The sequence below is a fragment of the Pseudomassariella vexata genome (genome assembly GCF_002105095.1).
Source record: "Pseudomassariella vexata strain CBS 129021 chromosome Unknown BCR38scaffold_7, whole genome shotgun sequence".
NCBI lineage: Eukaryota > Fungi > Ascomycota > Sordariomycetes > Amphisphaeriales > Pseudomassariaceae > Pseudomassariella > Pseudomassariella vexata.
Window position 1 is genome coordinate 452,110 of NW_024467962.1, and position 19,192 is coordinate 471,301.

Here is a 19,192-nt window from a genome sequence, read left to right on the forward strand (position 1 = left end):
GTCTTGGTCACATGTCCGCACTGAGGGCCGCCAATGCTTCGAAGGCAATTGCCAGATGACTGCTTGTCGAACGCTACACTGACCAAGCGAAGCTTACACCAGCTCCCGGTGACGTTAAAGATGAGGACGATGCCATGTTAACTGCTAGAGCTGTATCACCCAGGCCGAGTTTATCAATTTCGGCAAGAATGAGTGTCGCCCTGAACAGTGATCCCTGGAATACTACACTGGGCCTAGGATCAATCAAAGCACGACCTGACTGTGCTCCTTCCGGTACCGATAACATTCCGAGCTGCGCTTTCAGTCTATTGGGTCTCCTCCAAAACACAACTTCCTCTCTTACAGTGGGATCTCGGAGTCTAGCTTGGTATAGGGATTGTAAAGCATAGAAATAGTAGTTATTGGCAGGAGCTGGAACGCTGGTGGCCGCATGGGAGAGTTCTGGACTATCGTCGTTCATGGAGTAGGTAGTTTCAAGGCCTAGCTCAAGGCATGATGTAAGATCTCTGATGGTCCAAAATATCAGGTATAATTCTCGATGCAAAGATATCTCCGAGGCTCCTCTTTACCTCTCAGGGATCATGCCAACGCCCCTGTAATTTACCCACTGTCTCGTCGTATATCACGCTAGTCGTCAGCTGAAAGACCTTGTAGCCTCAAGATATCAAATTACATTTATGGACTAGCCCGGACGCCACCTTCTCCCTGCCATTAACTAGGCGTTCTTGACACCGAAGCAGTGAAAGCAGAATGTTAAACCGAAACATGGAGAGGTTACATGAGATAAATACAACAGAGCTTTGCCTGAAGCAGTCAAACATGATCAAAAGCCACAGATCGGTTCCATGCCAACCTGAACCCTCTGTTTCCATCGCTGAGCCCATTAGCGCAAACCTCCCTGCATTTTCATTTCCCGGCGGTCGCTAACCAGTCAGGAAGACCAATCTTATTGACTTGGTCATCTTTCCCCTTGGGCGCGTCGTTGTTGCTATTGTGATCGCCGGGCTCATGTAGTTGCAGATCGACTTCAAATCCGCCTTGGTCAACACCAGCATGAAAGGAAACCGCACTACTGATCAAGACATCCAGACTAGGGCCTTCACCACAGATGGCGCCCCACGTCTGTAACAGCTTCTCCGCCGGGTAGAAAATTTTGGGTGTCGTCCCCATGTCGAATCGCAACATGCCGTTGTGATCTGTCATCAGTACCCTACATGCTACGACTTCTACTAGGAACTGAAACTCTCCGAATCCCGTGAAATTCGAAGGGAGACTGACGGCATAGCTAGTACTATTGTTACTGCCGATGTTCGTGTAGACGGACACCATCTGGCAGCCGGGAGTGCCCTTTCGCAGAGCAATGGTGTGAGAATCCGGGGTGGTGGCGTTCGCTTGATCTGAGAGGTATCCGGGTTCTTTGACGGCCTGGGAGCGGATCCTGTTCAGAACCTTGATCCAGGTGTACAACTCAGCCGTTGTGTCGTACTGGGAGGGCCAGATGGGTTGGCGGTTCAAAGGGTCATCGCCGCCGTCGAAGTGCTGCTCCTGACCTTGGTATATGATCGGAATACCTACAAAGGTTAGAGTTGAGCACGAAACCGTGCAAAAGTGTGTGGGACATACCGTCCATCAGCATTGTGAAGGCGATTGCCTGCAAGATTCCTTTTAGCTATGGGGGGCGACTATAATGACCTGCAAGCTCCTTACATTTTTTGCTAGTGCCTAAAATGCAATCTAGTCAGTGCTGATTCTGAATGAATGAAATGTTTCTACAACGTACCATGTCCCCTCCCGACATATCTGGGAACCGTTTCTGGTCATGATTTTCAATGAATGACCCTAGAGTAGCGGTTTTCACTTATGCCAAGTTAGTTGCAGAGCAAACTTCAATCCAGACAAAAACATTCACTTACTGTTGGCACTCATAGTGTTGATACCATTCGTGAGTTCGTCCATAGTAGATGACGACGACTGGAAGGCTCTAAGAAGCCAGTAGTAGCTAATAGAGGGTCAGGGTCATGGCACTCGATTGGCAAAAGCGAACTTACACTGGATAATTCATAACACCGCTCAGATAGTCGGTCCACGGATAAATATGCTGCGGGTCCCCGTCTAGAACCTTTTGTTCTCTCGATCAGCCACGTGAAGCCCTCATCGCTACAAGATTCAGTTCTTACCTCGCCAAGGGCGAATACGCCGGATGCAGCCTCGAAGTCAGGCCAGAAGTCGGTTTCCACGTGTTTCGCACTGTCCACCCGGAGCCCGTCCACCGAGTATTTGGTTACCATGTGGCGTATCCATTCGTGAAAGATGCTACGGATTTCCGAGTCCTCTGTTCTCAGGTCCGGAAGGCTGACCTTTTCGTCTCCCTGCCAACATGTCTCGATCGAGGTTTCGTTGTCGTAGTTGATAGTACAGTACGGGTGGAACCATGACCGAGAAGAGAACGGGCTGTAGAGACTGTAAGTCATATTACAGTTGCCACATCCGTCATGGGCCATGTGGTTGGTAACAACATCAAGCATCAGTTTCTATGAATGAGCTCGTGTTATTTTCTCTTTTTCTTTCTCTCTACTGTATGAAGAAGCGAGATTACTGACCATGTCACGACGATGTAACTCTGCTGATAAGTCAAGCAGATCTTGTTCTGTGCCGAAGTGGGGGTTTAGCGACCATATATCCTGAGCCCAATATCCATGATAAGCATTCCTGAAATCGTGTTGGTCAGTACGCAATGCAAAGACTAGATAGGTGAAAAGGGACTGAACACGCTCTTAACATACCCCCAGCCAGTGTAGCTCTCGATGTTCTTTACGACGGGTGAGATCCAGACCTAGTTGTTGGTTAGCACACAATGTATCTCGTGTTCCGCATAGCTCAGACTGACTAACAGCAGTAAAACCCATTCCTTGGATATAATCCAGCTTGTTAACCAGCCCCCTCCAGGTTCCGCCGCAGTACGTCACCAAGTCACAATCAGCACTCGTCGAGCCATCGGTACGCGCAAAGCGGTCGGTCATGACCTGATAAATTGACTGCTTTTGCCACTCTTCCGCGCTCAAAGCAGAGGCAACGACTGCCCAGTAGGTGGACAGAACTTTGCTTGCCTTCATGACATCAGGCTGGCTCGTATTAAGCAAAGGCGCTGAGCAATGTGAAGGTTGTATACTTCTCCTCCAAAAAGAGTCATTACGTGTTTATATGTCTCGATTCGTTCAGTGCTACACCCCTAAGCTCGTGAACACACGTTATTTCTTCTAACTTTCGTTTGTTGCCGATCATTATTGGTGTCTCCATTCGGCGCTTGGCACAGGGGTGGGATGTTGTAACCGATAACGACCAAACTGCTACCTGTATGCACTGGATACCGCATAACTTGCGACTTCCGGAGCTTGGCAGGCAGGAATACTTATGTAGAAACTTGGGGATGCCAACCACACATTTGTGTTAAAGGGAGGGATCACCCCACAAGGCTATACATCATTGGATCAATCTGAAGTCTTGAAGGGCCTCCCCGCGAACAGCGCCTTACTTGCCAAGCTTCTGACATGAGAAGATCATGCACCAAAGGATGATGTTAAATAAGCTGTTCCCATGGGTATCCTTGGGAGGCCCACCTTTGCATGTTCATCGGATTCGCATTCAAGCAACTCCGCACTGATTTCCGGCCCAACCGATAACTAGCCATACGTATCACAATTGAGAAGTCATGACACGCCGCCTCCATAAGTGTGGCAATCACTTTACGACAACACGAAAATTGGTGCAACCCTCGGCAATCACCATACAACTTTATCCTTCTACACAGGTATCGAAATGGACGAGAATTGGACCGGCCATCAAAGGCATTAAACTTAGTCCAGTTCAGCGCGCGATCCCAGTTGCCATGTTGAAGCTAGGACGAAGTTAAACGTCCCGTCCCATCCGATTCCAGCGTCCACAGATCGTCTGTTACTAAAATACTTTAACCATAGATAAACCACTATACCTTCGATTCTACTAAGAAAAGCGCTGGTAAAAAATCGTTACTTGTTGTTAGCTCGGAAACCTCGCGGGATTAATAATGGTAAGTCCTCCGGCGTAAGTAGAGTCCTATAACGGGAATACACACGTCTTAGGATAATGGTTGGGGAGTGCAAAGAGTTGACAGTGATACGTAATCAATATAGGTGCACTTGGTATGTTTAACTTTTCATTAATTAAGTTAGTCGTGATTCAATAAGATTATCCACTGTATTTCGCATATATATGAGATATTGTCAGCAATATTTGGTATCTAGTACTGCACTCGCTTGGAGATCTACACTGGAGGCGGGGTAAACTCTACTCATGTATATAGTTCAGATTGTCCAGACAAACCGTATGTAGACAATTAACCTCTCTTTCTACCTGAAACTCTACAGATATCACAGCATTTCCGCATATAGGGACAGGAACAACCCTATCGGTGCCATTATACAAGCTCATACAACCCTGATAGAGACCAAACCCATAGCTTAGCTCCTCCAGCGCATGGGCGTTAAGCCTGAGCTCGTAAATCTCAACTGCTCAGAGCCAGGCTGCCCCTTCAGCGGTGGTGCCAAAGCAGGCCCTGTTCAGCTAATAGCGTACGACGATGCGTTATCTTGAGCATTAAGCTAGCGTGGGCCAACTCTATTGGCATAAGCGGGTGTTTGATCTGGGCCGTTCATACGGATGATGATCAATTCTCAGCCATGAGGGGGCTGATGGACGAGGATGTCTCGGTCAACGCTGGCCATGACATCAGGGATTGACACCAAGAGTCTCGTTGGCGAGAATGGTCAGGACCGCAAAGTCCTTACGTATCATGACTGCAGGTCTTCTAGGGACCTACACTGTGAGAATGACTTCCACCTCGCGGGATACAACAGAGATGGGTGCGATGTAAGTCGAGTAGATCCCTCTTGTCGTGCTTGTACACAGATAACACACGCAGCTGACAAGACACTTGCTTTGCTAGAATGACGATAAAGAACGCCCGATTTTCTGCCCCAAAGATACAGCGCCAAATAATTGCCAGTGTTTATTTACCTTTACTCGACGTCGACAACGTAGATGCCACGTGGTTTCAGCTGGCTTTCTCTCTTGACAGGACGTGGAAGGGGCAATGATGGTGGCATATGGTGTTACTGCAATGGACAATGCCACGCCGGCGAGGCCAGGATAGCGACATCTTGATAGTGAGTTGCGCTGCTCCGTCACCTAGATCGTGAACCCGTGCAATTGCCTATCTGCGGATAGAGACTGACGAGCAATATATTTCAACAGGGGAGGCGGTTTCGAGCACGAGAGCAATCCCTACGTATATGCCAGAGGCCACAAGGTATTTTGCTACGAGGCCGGCAACTGGAAAGACGTGATCGATGGCTACTACTAGGCCGATTGGTACGCAGTCACACTTTCGTACAAAGTGTGAAGAAATATGCATGTGCAGATACTCAGACGGTGATAGTGGGTCAGAGTGCAAGGCCAACACAAAATACCAAGCGGTCAAGTATGGGGAATGCACAAATAGCGAACCGTTTGGCCACCCTCCCAAAAGTGAGTTATGATTTCATATCGCGGTCCATAACAGCGCCGATATTGTGCGATACTGATTTGATTTTACGAGTGCGAGTGGAGAGCGAGCACGCTGGATTGTGTGGATGCCAACTGCAACGCGGGCGAAGTTGCAGTTGACACAAAAGCTCAGCGGGCGATACACTGCAGCACTGCCGTGTAAGTTGGACCAACCGTAAAGTATCGTTCACTTTGGTAACATCAACTGGCTTCCAAAGCTTGTGGAAATAGGGGGAAGAGAGCGTGCCATGTTAAAAGTCAAAAAGAAGATTGCTGAACCGTTGTACTGCGACATCACGACGTGTGACTTGGGAACCTCTAGCTCGCGACGAGTAGTCAACGGATAAGTGTGGATACATTGCGAAACAAAGCCTCAATGACCTGTAACACTATGCGTGGGCAGAGGCAGACCAGGAAATTGCCTCGTATGGCCATGGCGCTGTGGGTGGCTTGGGAAAATGCGGCCCTCCAAGAAAGTACGACTAGGTCACGTCAGCCGGGATCACTATACGACAGATTTCGCTGACATATCAGAGGCCGGAGGGACCTCAAGGTTACATGAGACTTGTTCCCGATCGCCTCCAGGAGCTGCAGCGATCCATGCGTCATCCGGCATGACCTCGAAGCAGATGATCGCACCGTGGCCCCAACAAGTGCACAAGTCGAGCATCCACTCCCGGTGAGTTGAAGTTCGTTGTGTTGCTGTCTCCACTGTCTAAAATTCCAGTCAAAGCACCTGAGCATCAACTAACCAAAACCAACTGCACTTGTAGCTCATTATAGCAGCTCGATTTCCAGCTGTGGTCGATCAAGATCGTCAGTGGCTACCAGCCCCCGTCATCAACAGAACCCATATTGTTCCTGACGGGCCCTTGACTCGCACGTACCTGGGTCGCTGACCAGATCCGCTACATCAGGACTCAGTACCAAGCCACAGACGTCGCTGCCCGCGAGAGCATCTTAAAGGAAGTCAAGGAAACTGAGGATACAATCTCCAATTTGAAATATCTCTTGGAGAACTAGGGTAAAGGAGACCACTCGCGCATCAGGGAAATCGCTGGGGCTGGATGATGATGGGATAATGATTTGGATTTTATGTATATACAAATGGAAGCGGTGTAATTAGGCAAGGCATTCGCCGTAAAGAGGTCGCATCGATAAATCCGGCGCATAGATGCAAATGCGGCTTAGAATAGCACATTCCTTCTAGAGTTGCCAATTCGAGTCTCTTCTGAATTTGTCCTTAAATTAACGTCAAGCACCTTGCCGTCTGTCATATCCAATATTTCTTCTTGTCTTTCCGCCTTTTATTTCCCAACAAACTTATTTGCACTTCATGAATTCCACATCTCTAGCAGCGGCAACTATGCAATCTGTCGGTCACACTCTGTTCAAGTTTCGACCCAAACTCGGCTTCCGTTCTTAGCAACGCGCCCGTCAGCCAACAGAACCACCGCTTCTAAGCAAACACATCGCACATCGCCTAGAAACGGATTCGCCCGAGTGCGGGAGAAAGCTGTCACTCGCGACCTTGAACTTGTAACAAGACAAATGGGGCTGGGTTATCTACCGCTGCACGTACGCGGATGGATTGAACCAAACATGAGGGCGCTTCAAGCAGCTCGTCGACGAACAGTTGTAATGGCAAATCACTAAGTCCGACACACCCGAGATTGCCGACAACCTCAAGTGGACGTTCATGGAAGACCGAGGATCTCTTGAAGGCAAAGAAACACGGAAATTCTAAAAATAGCATGCAGTGAGTGCGAGGGCCCAAGGGTTTTGAGTCTGGGGCATTGTGAGCAGACTATAATGGGCGAAAGTTTCAAGAGGACATCTTGTGACTTATAAGTTCAAGATACCGAGGAACACTTAGTGACGCCCTGACAGAAACTCTTATCCCGTTGACCTTGCCGGATTCCTGCGACTTTCGTTGATCTGAAATAATTAGATTTACATGCTCGTCAGTGGCGTAGATGTATACTCACCACAATTCAGCGTATACTCCCAGAGGTCCTCACCTATCAAGGTTGAAATTATGCGACGCTTTTCGCAGAGACTATTCAATGAGAGCCTTAGAAATAAATCCTAGCGCGTTTATTATACGAGTAGCTCCTGAAAACGCCTCATACCAAACAGAGCGGAACTTGCTATCTGGTAGATAAATTTGGCGGAGTTTGGCCTGACCGTATCTTACGTGGTGGTAATCGTTAAAAATTGCAGGAATACTAGCTCTCAACGTTGGGACAACTCGTCATCGTTGACTCGTTCTATAGGCCTCATAGGCCCGGAGACTATCCTTGCAGTCTTGTCAAATTCCTTCCTAGATGATATGCCCTGTCATCATGCTAAGGATCAGTCAAAAGAGCGATCGGGAAGACTCCCGCCTGTTCCAAATTGTTCGTTTGATATATCCTCTCGGCTAAATAGAACCATATTATGAGAAATGACAAATACCCTACGCTGACGGATATAGTTCAAAGGCGGAAAACAACGATCAAAATCACTCACTATGACCAGCAAACCCGTCTCCTAACTACTTGCTGTTGCCGCAATACAGTACACTGATAATGTCACTTCAAAGGCATGATTAGAGCGTCATATTCACACCATCAAAGTCGAGTATCCAAAATTTCAACATTTGCACCATTCATTCAGTTTGCAAGACACGGGGAAAGGCCTCGCAACACTTCCACACTTCCTCTATACCAACATGCAACAAATGGTATCCACCTCATCATACCTGTTCATCTCCAACTACCTGTACTCAAGCACATCTAGGCAGGAGCCTAGTAGCTTTACAGTAGACAGTACTAAAACATCCCACTCACTCCCTCACTCTTCTTCTGATCGGATTAAATTGCGGGTACCACCACGCTTTGCAGCCAACTCACTCGCTTAGTCATTCAAGATAGATACTTCAACTAACCAACCAACAAAAGTCCTAGTGTTCGTCTCTCAGGATCACAATACTTCAGACGATAATAAGCTGCAATCAAACAAATTAGCATGTAACATTCAACAATTACCTGGGACCAAAACATACCTCAATAAGCTTCTCCGTCAAAGCAAAGCACTGCTTATCCGGCTCCTGCGCCTGATTGAAGCTGCAAGAACGCCATAAGCCCCCGAATCCCATATCCTCCAAAATCTCGTTCAGCACGCCCGTCGAATCGATGGATTTGGCGACTTTGGGATTGGACGCAATAGACTGAAGTAGGATATGCGCCGAGGCCAGCGTGACCGAGTTCTGGCAGTGCAACAGGATGTCGTCGAGGATGTGCGCGATTGGTGCAGCGCTGTGTATGACGTGCGGTTAGTTTCAAGGTTGCATTGTTTAGGGGAAGTGAGAGAGCAGGGGCTGGGCGGCTTACAGATGCATTATAACTGCCGGTCTGCCCACGGCTAGTTCATTCAGCCAAACTAGCGTGCGGTTCTGCACCACATCCTCGAGATACTGGAAGTCGACTAGCTCGATGGCCGTATTGAGGAGTAGATCTTTGTCGCTGATGGCAGAGAGATCGCGCAAGCCGCGCGAGGTGCTTAGACCTACGACATTGGTGGGGTTGATACCCGACAGCCACAGCGTGTCCTTAAACTCTTCCAGCTCGACCGCTCGGGCCTGGATGAGGGCAAGATATGGTGAACTTTGCAGATTTCTCGGTACTTTCTCGGATAAGAAAGTAGAAGCTGAAGTGTTGGTCATTTCGAGGAAGGTGGAGAGCACACGCAAAGCTGTTGCCCTCGTCACGGTGTCCGTGAGACCGCGCACTAGGCAAGCGCAGACGGCAAAGGGGAAGTTTTCGGCCGCGAAGTGGATGCCATATGCATCGTCGAGGGGTAGAGCTGCCTCTTCCAGTTGCACGCGACCTTGCAAAAGCAACTGAGCCATCTTTTCGCTCCTCAGCTCGCTTGACGTCCCAATGTTGGTAAGCACAGCTTCCAAGAAGTTGGCAGCACAGTTGAAGAGATTGGGTGGGACAAGGCGGAGCAGCGACATGGCCAGCCAGAACAACTGGAATCCATAGCGAGAGGCCGTGTTGAGCTTTCCCATCATCTTGGACAGGGATGTGACGATAGCCACAAGCATCTCGTTGTGGTGATCTTCACCATGTCGCCCAACCGAGTTACGTAGAGCAACCAGAACTTGGTACAGCAGATCATCGTCCACTTCTTCACGAGCCAAGCACCCCATGACGGTGAACGCTCGTGGCTGGATTGCGGGATTGTTCTGGAACGCCGTACTCGCGACTAAACTCATCCATCGGGACCGCCATGCGTTGGCCATGTCCACAGATGGTCCCGCGATGGAGCAGATCTCGAAGAGCAACGATGCGAGGTTCTCGGTCGACGAAAGCGTAGGACCAGTCTCTTGATTCGTTGATATGGAGGCGCCATCGCGGGAAAACACGGGAGCAGCAAAGACGTCGTTTCTTGGCTCCGACAAAGTTTCAAGCGTGCTGCGAAGTTTAGACAACTTGGCGTCATCGAGTTTGAAAGAGGTGCAGGCCGCGTGGATCGAGTTAATGAGAAGCCGGTGGACGAGGACTCGTACGTCCGAAGGGCCAGTGTTGGCCAGCATGGTCACGATGTGGAAAATTTCAGGGAGATACACCTGCGACTGAACACCACAGTCGAATGACAAGGAAAGACAGAACTGGAGGAGCACGCATATCTCGGACCAGACCGCATTGTCGGGCAGATACTTGGTCGGCCGCTGGGAAGACCGGTTCAAGGCCTTCCTCAAGCGCGATATGATTTTGCCACGAAGGGTGATGGTGCCGATGGCTGTCACTATGGACGTTAGGCACTGTGTCTGCTCATCATAGAACCCCAGACTTAGGGCTGCCTTGAGGATCTCCTCGAGGAATATGTCCAGTAATGTCTCGTCCTTGTATATAGACGGCCATACTGTATGTTCCAGCGTCAAGCCGAGAGTGGGATCTGTGATGCACACGTCAATCAGTTTGCGGAAGATGGCAGCAATCTTCTCCTTGCCCTTCTCGCTATCAGCCTCGTCCCCGAGAAGCGAAGTTCGCAGGCTTGGTAGCCATGGCGCCATGTATGCTAGACTCAGGGGCTTCTGTTCATCCGAGAAACTCTCCCAGCCGACGAAGAATTCATTCAAAAAATCCGAAGTAAGTTGGGGCTCCTCGTGGGCAAGAACCTTGCTAATGTTCACGATGAACTGCGTGGGATCCAGTGGCACCGACACGTCTGACGGCAGACATTAGCGCAGGCCGTTTAAAATATGGCAATAAACAAACATACCTCGAATACACATGAACTTAGATGCGGCCTTGAACTTGAAGGCCCGACAAAGAGCACCCAGCAGATTATAGGAAGAAAGACGAAGAACCGGGTCAGGGGCAGCGAGATTGGTGAGCGCAAGGTTCAGCAATGTGCCCGGGACATCTTGAGGTCGAATCAGTCTCTCGAAGGACTTCATGGCCCTCGTGTCTTTGGCATACTTGGCCTTGGCGCCTCGAACGGCTTGCAAGACATCAAGTTTCTTCGGGCTCTGAAAGTACATGACGATCTTGCCATTATCTGCACGAAGCCCAAAGGCGGAGTCATCCTCGGTGGGGATAGATGTGGGTGCCTCGTCGACATCGCCTAGTCGGAAGATGTCGTTGACTGTTGCGTGAAGGCGGAACCCTGGGTGCACCTCCTGCTTCTTGGCCGTTGTAACTTGAACAAACTGGCTTCCAACTTTGATGGTCACCTCGATCTTGCCCTTTGTCTTGGACAGGCGGGTAATAGGTTGGAAGACATATCTGGTATCGGTCACAACACTAATAGTGTCTTTGGGAAGGTGGAGCTGGCTCAGGTGGAAGTGAGCCTGAAGGTCTTGAAGACTGCCAATCAGGTGGTAGTCGACATTGCCAGGGTTAAAGATGCTCGTATCACTCTTGGTTGCAACCCGGAGGATGCGCCGCAGGCATTTCCTGTGTATTGTGAGCGAAGCAATACTAGCACAGGACGTGAGGGGCATACCTGAAAGCACTGTTCATATTGTACACGTAAATCCTGGACAACATACGGGAGAGTTCTGTTGGACTTAGCAACTCAAGTTTCTTGAATATGTCGTCTTGAGGCTCATTTTGGCCGTTGTAGCATGTTGCATCGATGAGCAACCCAAATGGTCGATGCCACAGGCGACTAGCAATCTAGTACAGTGTCAGTGGAAGTACTCAATTGGTATTCAATACCCATGATGATAAAGAATATTGATCTTCTCAGGAAAATGTAGGGGCATATATATCGCGTAACACACCTTGAGGTAACAGTGAAGAAGAGTATCATAGTCAATAGACTCCGAGTCAATGTGGCGAAGGATCACACATATGATAGAAAGCCCGTCCTACGATGATTAGCGTATGACCTCACACCAACGTTAGTCCAAAGAACGAACCTTGCTTTCGCCTCCGTCATAAACGGCTCGAGAAGTCATGAATGACTCAGTACTGCGGAAAGCATTTCGAAGCATGAAATGTTGGAACCTAGAGTAAGAAGGTGGACTGTTGGCCGAGATTTGCGGCCGGTTCCACGTAACAGCGAGAGGCGGTGGCCCCAGGTTAGTAATCAGAGCACGCAGAGGCTCAAGTACGGGCGAGCGACCGCGGGCAACTTCAACAGGGGATCTTACGTAGTCTCGCCGTTCTTGGGACATCAGTCTCTGACGAACCTGGTCCCAGTGGTCGTATAGGAATCTATGAAGCGCAACACATGACCCAAAGTCAAACGTTTCACCTTCTGTGGGACGGGCGACGGGTATTTCAGGCGGGACCTTCGCATTGTAAGTACCTCGTCATCTTGCAGAGACTCTCGATCACTTACCGAGATTTCGCGGAGGAACGTCGTCACTTTGTAGATGTTTTGTGTTAGGAGATCATTCAGAGGAAACATGTAAGGTTCCTTGGCGCCGAAGAGAACGTTGTTTGCTAAGTTTTGAACGACTTTCGCAATCAGGAGAAGCCCTCGGCGCATCTCCTTAGAGGGTGCAGTGCTAACAAGGCCTTCAGCATCCGGGGCTACAATGGCCGGGCAGAAGAATCTCAGGAAGATGAAGGCACCGACAGCTGTGTATTTAGCTTCTGGGAATTTGGGCATGACTGCTGAAGAGATCTGTCAAAAACATGTTAGAGTGGGCACATTCAAGTACTCGGAATAAGGGGTACCCACTATGCTGCAGATCTTGCGGAAGGATGTTGGAATGTTGGCCGAGGAGGCACGAATATCATCGATGAAGACTTTGGCAACAATGCGCAACTGCAGTGCATTTTTCTGGACCTCCTCTTGGGACTGGATCCTTGCAGGATCCAACTCAAGGTCCAGGTCTTTCGACGTGAGCATCAATCGCTCGACAACCTTTTGGAGTGTGTCGCGAAGGTACTGAGCGCCCTTCCATTTGGCGTATACAGAAAGCATCTTGGTAGCGACGCAGTTGCGGCGTAAGATCTCAGACTCGTTCTCCGTTTCTTCAATTTCTTGCTTGATCAAGGCATCCATGAGCTCATAGGTGAGGCCTCGGGTCTCGAAAACGTTGAGCAGCGAGATGGTCAGCTCATCGACCTCGTTACTGGGGCAGATGCTGCTGATGGCCACGGCAAGATGCATGTCGTGTGTGAGAAGTTCTAACAACTCTTCGTACTTCTCACTCACAGCAGCATCTGACAAGTTGCTGAACTCGGTTCCCTGGACAAGGATATTGTAGAGGACCTTGACAAAGGCTGTGCGTATCTCCACATTCTCATGATAGCCAATGCTTAGCGAATGCTTCAGGCCGACGTCAATGTTGGCACTGAGGAGGTTAGACAAGATGGTGATAGCGAGGTCAGCTGTAGGTGTTGTGTCGTCACGCTGGCCCAAAGGTCCAGCCAGGTCGCCTCTATGAGCCTCCATAGGATCGTAGTTGAGTAGAGATAGGAATCGATTGAAGTAGGTGTGGAACATTTGGGACTTCAGCTCGCTGGTCCCCGCGTCGTTTTGGCCATCGCCTGGTTGGAGAGGCAGGCGGAAGGTTAATTCTGCCAGCGAACGAAGACACGCCTTGTCAAGATCTCTTTGGCAGCGGGCCATCTCATCCTGACGACCATTGTAGGCGTCTTGTCGCGGGGAGCGAGGACGAGCAATCCAACCGAAGATATATTCTAGCAGCTGATTCCGTATCCGTACATCGTCCCGAAGGTTCAGGTGTTCCTTCTTTTTTGTGACGATCTCGCATAGTTGGCATACCTTGATTTTGATCCTTAGGCAGCTTGGATTATCAGTATATCCGTCCAGAAACTTGGCGAAACTCAAGGTTAACGAGCCTAAATGCACCGAGGATGCAGCACCAAGCTCGGACGGCGTAACAAGTCGCTCGACAAGTGCCCTTAACAGGGATGCTGCTTGTTCGGCGAAGATGATCTCGGCATCTTGCTGCACCTTGCCAGACGTTTCCAACGCGCCGGTGAAGAGGATTTCGAGCTCCGACTCGAGCCCTTTAAAGAGTGGTTGATACAGACTGGGCGCTATCTCGGCGGACAGAACTTCTCTCATTGTTTCCCGGACCCGTACGTTGGGACATGCCAGTAGTTGGATACTAAGCCGAAGGAAGCGATGGAGCAATGGCTCTTCAATGTTGTCCGTTGACAATCTATCGATCCATCTCAATCCACCGATGGCGGGCTCCTCAAGGACAAAAGCCTGCTCAGCGGTACAAATTCCGCCCAACGAGGCGAGAAATCCTGAGTAGTTGCGCCATTCAGTGAGCATTCTATCGTCGACATTATCCACAGGAGTAGCAGATACATCCTTTGACAAATGTATCCAGCGGTCGAAGGCGAATTCCCACGCATCTAGTATCCCTACGCTCGGGTACTGCATCCTTCGTAAGAGACCACGGATACGCTTCTGGAAAGCTACAATCCCAGTAAATCTGAAGTCGCGGGATGCGATCTCTCCAAATATGTCACTGTTGCGTAGTAGAGGTGGTCCAGTCTTGGCTGCTTCAGAGGCCGAGTCTATCAGCCGGCATTCTTGATTGAAGAGCCCTATGCACGTCGTAACAAGTTCACAGGTCTCGATATCAGCCGAACAGAGAGACACGAGGAATAACGTCTCGAGTTTCGTCGACGCTGTTGTGCGTTCGGCAATATCTTCAGAAACCTCTGAGAGCTCCTGATAGACATGTTAGAATAACAGACGGATAGATGGGCTAGCCTCCTTACTTTGATGGAGTTGAGTAGGAGGAGTCGTGACTTCAAATAGCCATGAATAGATTTTAATACGGCTCCACCGTCTTCTTGATCATACTTTTCAATCATTTTCAGAAGTACGAGCGAGCTATCAGGAAATCAGTAAAACAGCACATTGCACACTAAGCCAATGATGAACTCACGTCAGCCGCCAGAACTTGTTCTTGAACCCCTGAGAGTCAAGTCGCTTGATCTTCCGCAGCGACGCAAGGATACCGTCTTCAGCAAGGAGCCGTTTCGCCAAGACACTGGCCAGGGCCCTCACTTGTTCGTCCGCCGAAACCAAGCAAGACACAAAAGCCTCGAAATTGTTTTCGTAGAAGTCGACCGTGGTATCCGGAGAAGCATTCTCAAACAATGTGGTCGGCGATGCATCGAGGAAGTTCAAAATATTGCATATCATAGAAATACTTGGGGCGCTTGTCTCGGAGCCCCTGCGTTGCAGAGTGTAGTCGCTGATATACATTTCTGCGGATATAGCAGACATCGTCTAGACAATTCAGTTAGCCCAGATAGCCCAGATCAGATCGTTTACTTTACAGGAGCTCTTACCCTTAACTGGCTCTGTATGAAGCCGGCCACTTCTACAAAGAGTGGACGATACTCCTCGGCATCATGCTCACGAGCAAAGTACGAACATGCCTGTATAATGGCAATCTTGAAAGTTTGCGGCGAGGAAGGATGCAAGCATGTCTGCGAAAGCGACTCTACGGTGCCCTCAAAATTCAGGTGGGTAAGACCAATGAATGCAGCTGTCGTCAAATCCTGATCAAAGACGCCACTGCTGTCTGTACTGGAGTATCGCCTGAAGACTGCATCTCGGACTTCGTCCTGGACATCCATGGCATAACTGACAATCGCGGCGTCGCTATCCATGTCGAAATGTCTCGCAGCGCGAAGTATGCACACCAAACAATATCCAGCCGCTTCGTTCCGGTTGCGCAGCGCCTTCCGCAATCCCTCGAGGAACTGAACTCGCTTCCCCATGCCGCTGCCTTTGATTTCGCGGAGGTTGCTAGCTACTTCGAAGACGTCAGGGATGAGGAAGAGAAGCATGCTTTGGAATGGATACAACATGATTCTTCTTCTCCCATTGTCGACAATGGTTTGCGTCATATCGAAGAGCGTGTCAGGCCCGCCGTCGAGCCTCCTATGCTGGTTATGCAGCATCACGAACTCATTGGGATACCGATCGAGCCATCTTATGATAAGTAAAGGAACGACGATGGCCACCGTGTTCTGAAAAGGTTTCCGGAAGTGAAGGAAACTCGAGCACAACTCCTGGAGAAGAATGCCTAATTTTTGGCCGTCCACCCACCAGTACGATAGTAGTCGCATTATCACCAAAGAGGACCGTTCATCCTCGGCCAGGGCCAGCGGTTGCGGCGCACTGGGCTGTATAGGCACGGCGGTTCGTATGCTGTAAATAACTCCTCTGAAGTATTCAAAAGTGGGCTGCCAGCTCGACGCGGTCATGAACTCCACTATAGTCCTCGCATGTGGTTCAATTTCTCTGACATGGCTATTGCGCATGCGCGAGGTCTCCACGAATTCGTCCGAGCCGTCCGAGGATGCTACCCTCGAGGGCGACTCGCCCAAGCGCAGTTCGAGTATATCCCGGGTCGTTTCGTTATCTAGAATAGTCCGCGCTGGGAGCATGTAGCCGTCTGGCATGGGATCGAGTACCGTCTTGAGGTAATCGCATATTCTTGTTACCAACTGGTCATCGAGGGGGTGGAGGTGTTGTTGCGCCGCGGAACTTGGTTTGACATGGCCGTAAGTGGCTGCTCCAGCCTTGGTGCCATTGCCTAGCGCAGCCTGCCAATGGGCAGAACAACAGTCGGCGGCCAATGCCAGCACGTACAGCTCGGAAAGGACAACATGAGGTGGGTGTATTCCGAAACTCTTATAGGGGCGGCAGAGCTCTTCCAAGAGCGTTACGAGGGCGCCTAGCACGACTGATATTGACGAAGCGCTTATCTTGAGGAGGGTGGCACGAGAAATAACGGCTATGTCGTCGTGGCGGAGATCTTGAGCCTGGGTGCCCGTACGATGTGGAAGCTATCAACAGACGGATTAGTCACGTTCTTCAACGAGGCATCAATGGGCTGCGACACTCGGCAGGAGAGGCAGAAAAAAAGAGGGCTCCCAGTACCCTAGTGGTAAGTCTTTCGACCAAACTGCCCACGAGGCCCGCATCGCCATTCATCTTGTATACCGTCGACTCGCTATGGGCCAGCTACTTGTCATATTGACGGCGCCATAAAGCACTTCCGTTAGCGATTTTGAGTAGGGGTATTTGTCGACCAGTCGCAAACCGCAGAGTTGCACAGGTCGCAAGGGACGCAAAGGTTCTCCAATTTCTTCAACTGCCGGACTGCCGTATGCGGCCTGTCCTGGACACGGTAAGGTGGTTTAAAGCTGCCGAGTCCCGGGTGTGTGGGAACCCCAAAGATAGGGAGCCGAGGAGCACAACAAGTCGATAAACAAGCGCGGAGAGGAGGCAATTCGCGTTTCCCAAGATGTTCCGAGAGCGTAATTTCGCCGGGATCGTGTCGGGTGGTTGTATATGCGTAAGGATATTCGGGGTCCAAGGAGCTTCACAGCAAATGCGCCGCTGTCTACTCACAGGTACCGACGATTACTATTTGTCAAATGAGAGCCAGAACAGCAGATAGGGTGGGCATGGCATTCAGGAACAACTCGGGCAGTTTGGTCGTGCAGCTCATAGGACGTGCTTGCAGTCATTACACGTGCGGGGGTCCCGGCCAACATCAAGCCCAAGGCCGTGTGGTATCCACTCTGACACGCGATTTCTCAATTTCTCACTTTTTTGGATCCAAGGGGTAGGAAAGTCTTGAAACTGTTTTGCTCAAAGGTTATTGAGGACGGACATTTGCAGTTAGGCTAGCGTCACGACAATTCTGGGCCATTTTCTACGCCATTTTCTGGCCACGTTTGGCGGGGAAGTCCCTGCCGCTAGCAAAAAACAGCCAGTCAGATGTGCCTGTGACAGGAGCTCTCCCTGCCGAAACCATGCTGAAATCACGAATTAACATGCCAGCACTAGCGGTTGCGCAAGACAGCAAAGATGAGCGCGAGAGATTGTACCATAACGTACAACCCCACCTTTCCGGCCACCCATCTTTCTGGCCACATATTGCAATCCAATTGAAGGTATTCGAAACAGTGTATTCAACGTATTATTATAGCTATTCAGGTACAACCAGCTCTAATAGAAAGCTGTGCTCTAGGGCTTCCCGAGGTATAGATCTGATAGATTCTGACGCCTTAGCTGGGTCCAGTATTACCTGATTCCGACGTTGTACCTGGTCTCGTTGCCGTTCTACTTCAAGGGCTCGATCCATCGCTTCCTTAATCTGTACAATGTTACCAAATCGTTCATTAGGCCCTAATCGTACCTTCTTACGAGGTTTGGGGCGTAACGAAGTTATAGGGTAGAGCGTGGAACGCCCCATCGGAGGGAAGCCTGGCGCTGGGATATCCCTTGATTGATATCGTTGAGAGCGCCTTGAATCGAATTTTCTGAATATCGAGGCATTGTATAATAATAGCCAATACCGACGATAATCTGTTGTTCCGAAGGTTGTTGTAGTTGGCAGATTAGGTGGCCAGAAAGGCGGGTGGCCGGAAAGGTGGTGTTGTACGTTACGGTTTGTTCCGTCAACCAGCAGCGGTTGGTTCCAATTTCAGTCAACCAAACACCTCTCGGTCTGGGGACCTGATGCAGAGTTCCGAAGGAGATCCATACCTAAGTAAGTATCAATTATTACAACGGATTTAATAGCTTCGGTAGTTACGCGGAACAGGGTCAATTCAGCTGTCGCGAACAAGATAGTTATGACGTGTATTGAAGGATCATTCACGGGACGGCCGAGATTGCCAATTTTGAGGATGATCAAAAATTTGTATTTTTAGCAGAAGTGACCTTCACTATCGATACGTGCACTATTACTTCAGTCGTAGAATTTGGAGGCAACCTTGGCATGATGTGTAATTGGTTCAAACATCAAAATCGGAATTCGAGAACGATTTGAACTAATTGTCCGAGTTTGGCTGCTCATCACGGCCTTCAACTAGACATAGAAAAGGACACGGAAAATGACAGTTTCAAGCTCTGATCAATGGTGACCCGCCATGAAAGTAACTAAATATTTTGGCTAGTTTCTCCTTAATATGTACCTAGGTATGATCGTGTACCTAAGTCTGGACAACGCATGCAAAGTCCATTGATAAAGTACAGCCACGTCATCAAAGAGGTAGCAACGTGATTACATCTATGGTCCCAATTAGAGTTATTATAAACATCCGAGCGATGTTGCGATGTGCTCTAAACCCCCCAGGGTAAA

General features: G+C 49.6%; 2 protein-coding genes across 2 annotated transcripts; both read right to left on the minus strand.

The window, feature by feature from the left end:
- Positions 1 to 878: 878 nt before the first annotated feature.
- Positions 879 to 3,113, minus strand: BCR38DRAFT_514625 (alpha-amylase; the record flags this gene model as incomplete). The annotated part of the gene is made up of 9 exons (XM_040865072.1): positions 879 to 1,571; positions 1,624 to 1,651; positions 1,781 to 1,857; positions 1,914 to 1,999; positions 2,049 to 2,119; positions 2,178 to 2,531; positions 2,601 to 2,709; positions 2,784 to 2,833; positions 2,892 to 3,113. 9 exons carry the CDS (start codon positions 3,111 to 3,113, stop codon positions 907 to 909), a joined length of 1,662 nt encoding a protein of 553 aa, XP_040715360.1. The 3' UTR covers positions 879 to 906.
- A 5,441-nt stretch (positions 3,114 to 8,554) lies between these two features.
- On the minus strand, positions 8,555 to 17,031 carry BCR38DRAFT_485089 (GTPase-activator protein for ras-like GTPase; the record flags this gene model as incomplete). The annotated part of the gene is made up of 13 exons (XM_040863832.1): positions 8,555 to 8,569; positions 8,627 to 8,879; positions 8,955 to 10,797; positions 10,852 to 11,528; positions 11,578 to 11,750; positions 11,858 to 11,944; positions 11,996 to 12,370; positions 12,421 to 12,708; positions 12,766 to 14,745; positions 14,796 to 14,910; positions 14,966 to 15,312; positions 15,375 to 16,883; positions 16,978 to 17,031. 13 exons carry the CDS (start codon positions 17,029 to 17,031, stop codon positions 8,555 to 8,557), a joined length of 7,716 nt encoding a protein of 2,571 aa, XP_040715361.1.
- Between the last annotated feature and the right edge of the window lie 2,161 nt (positions 17,032 to 19,192).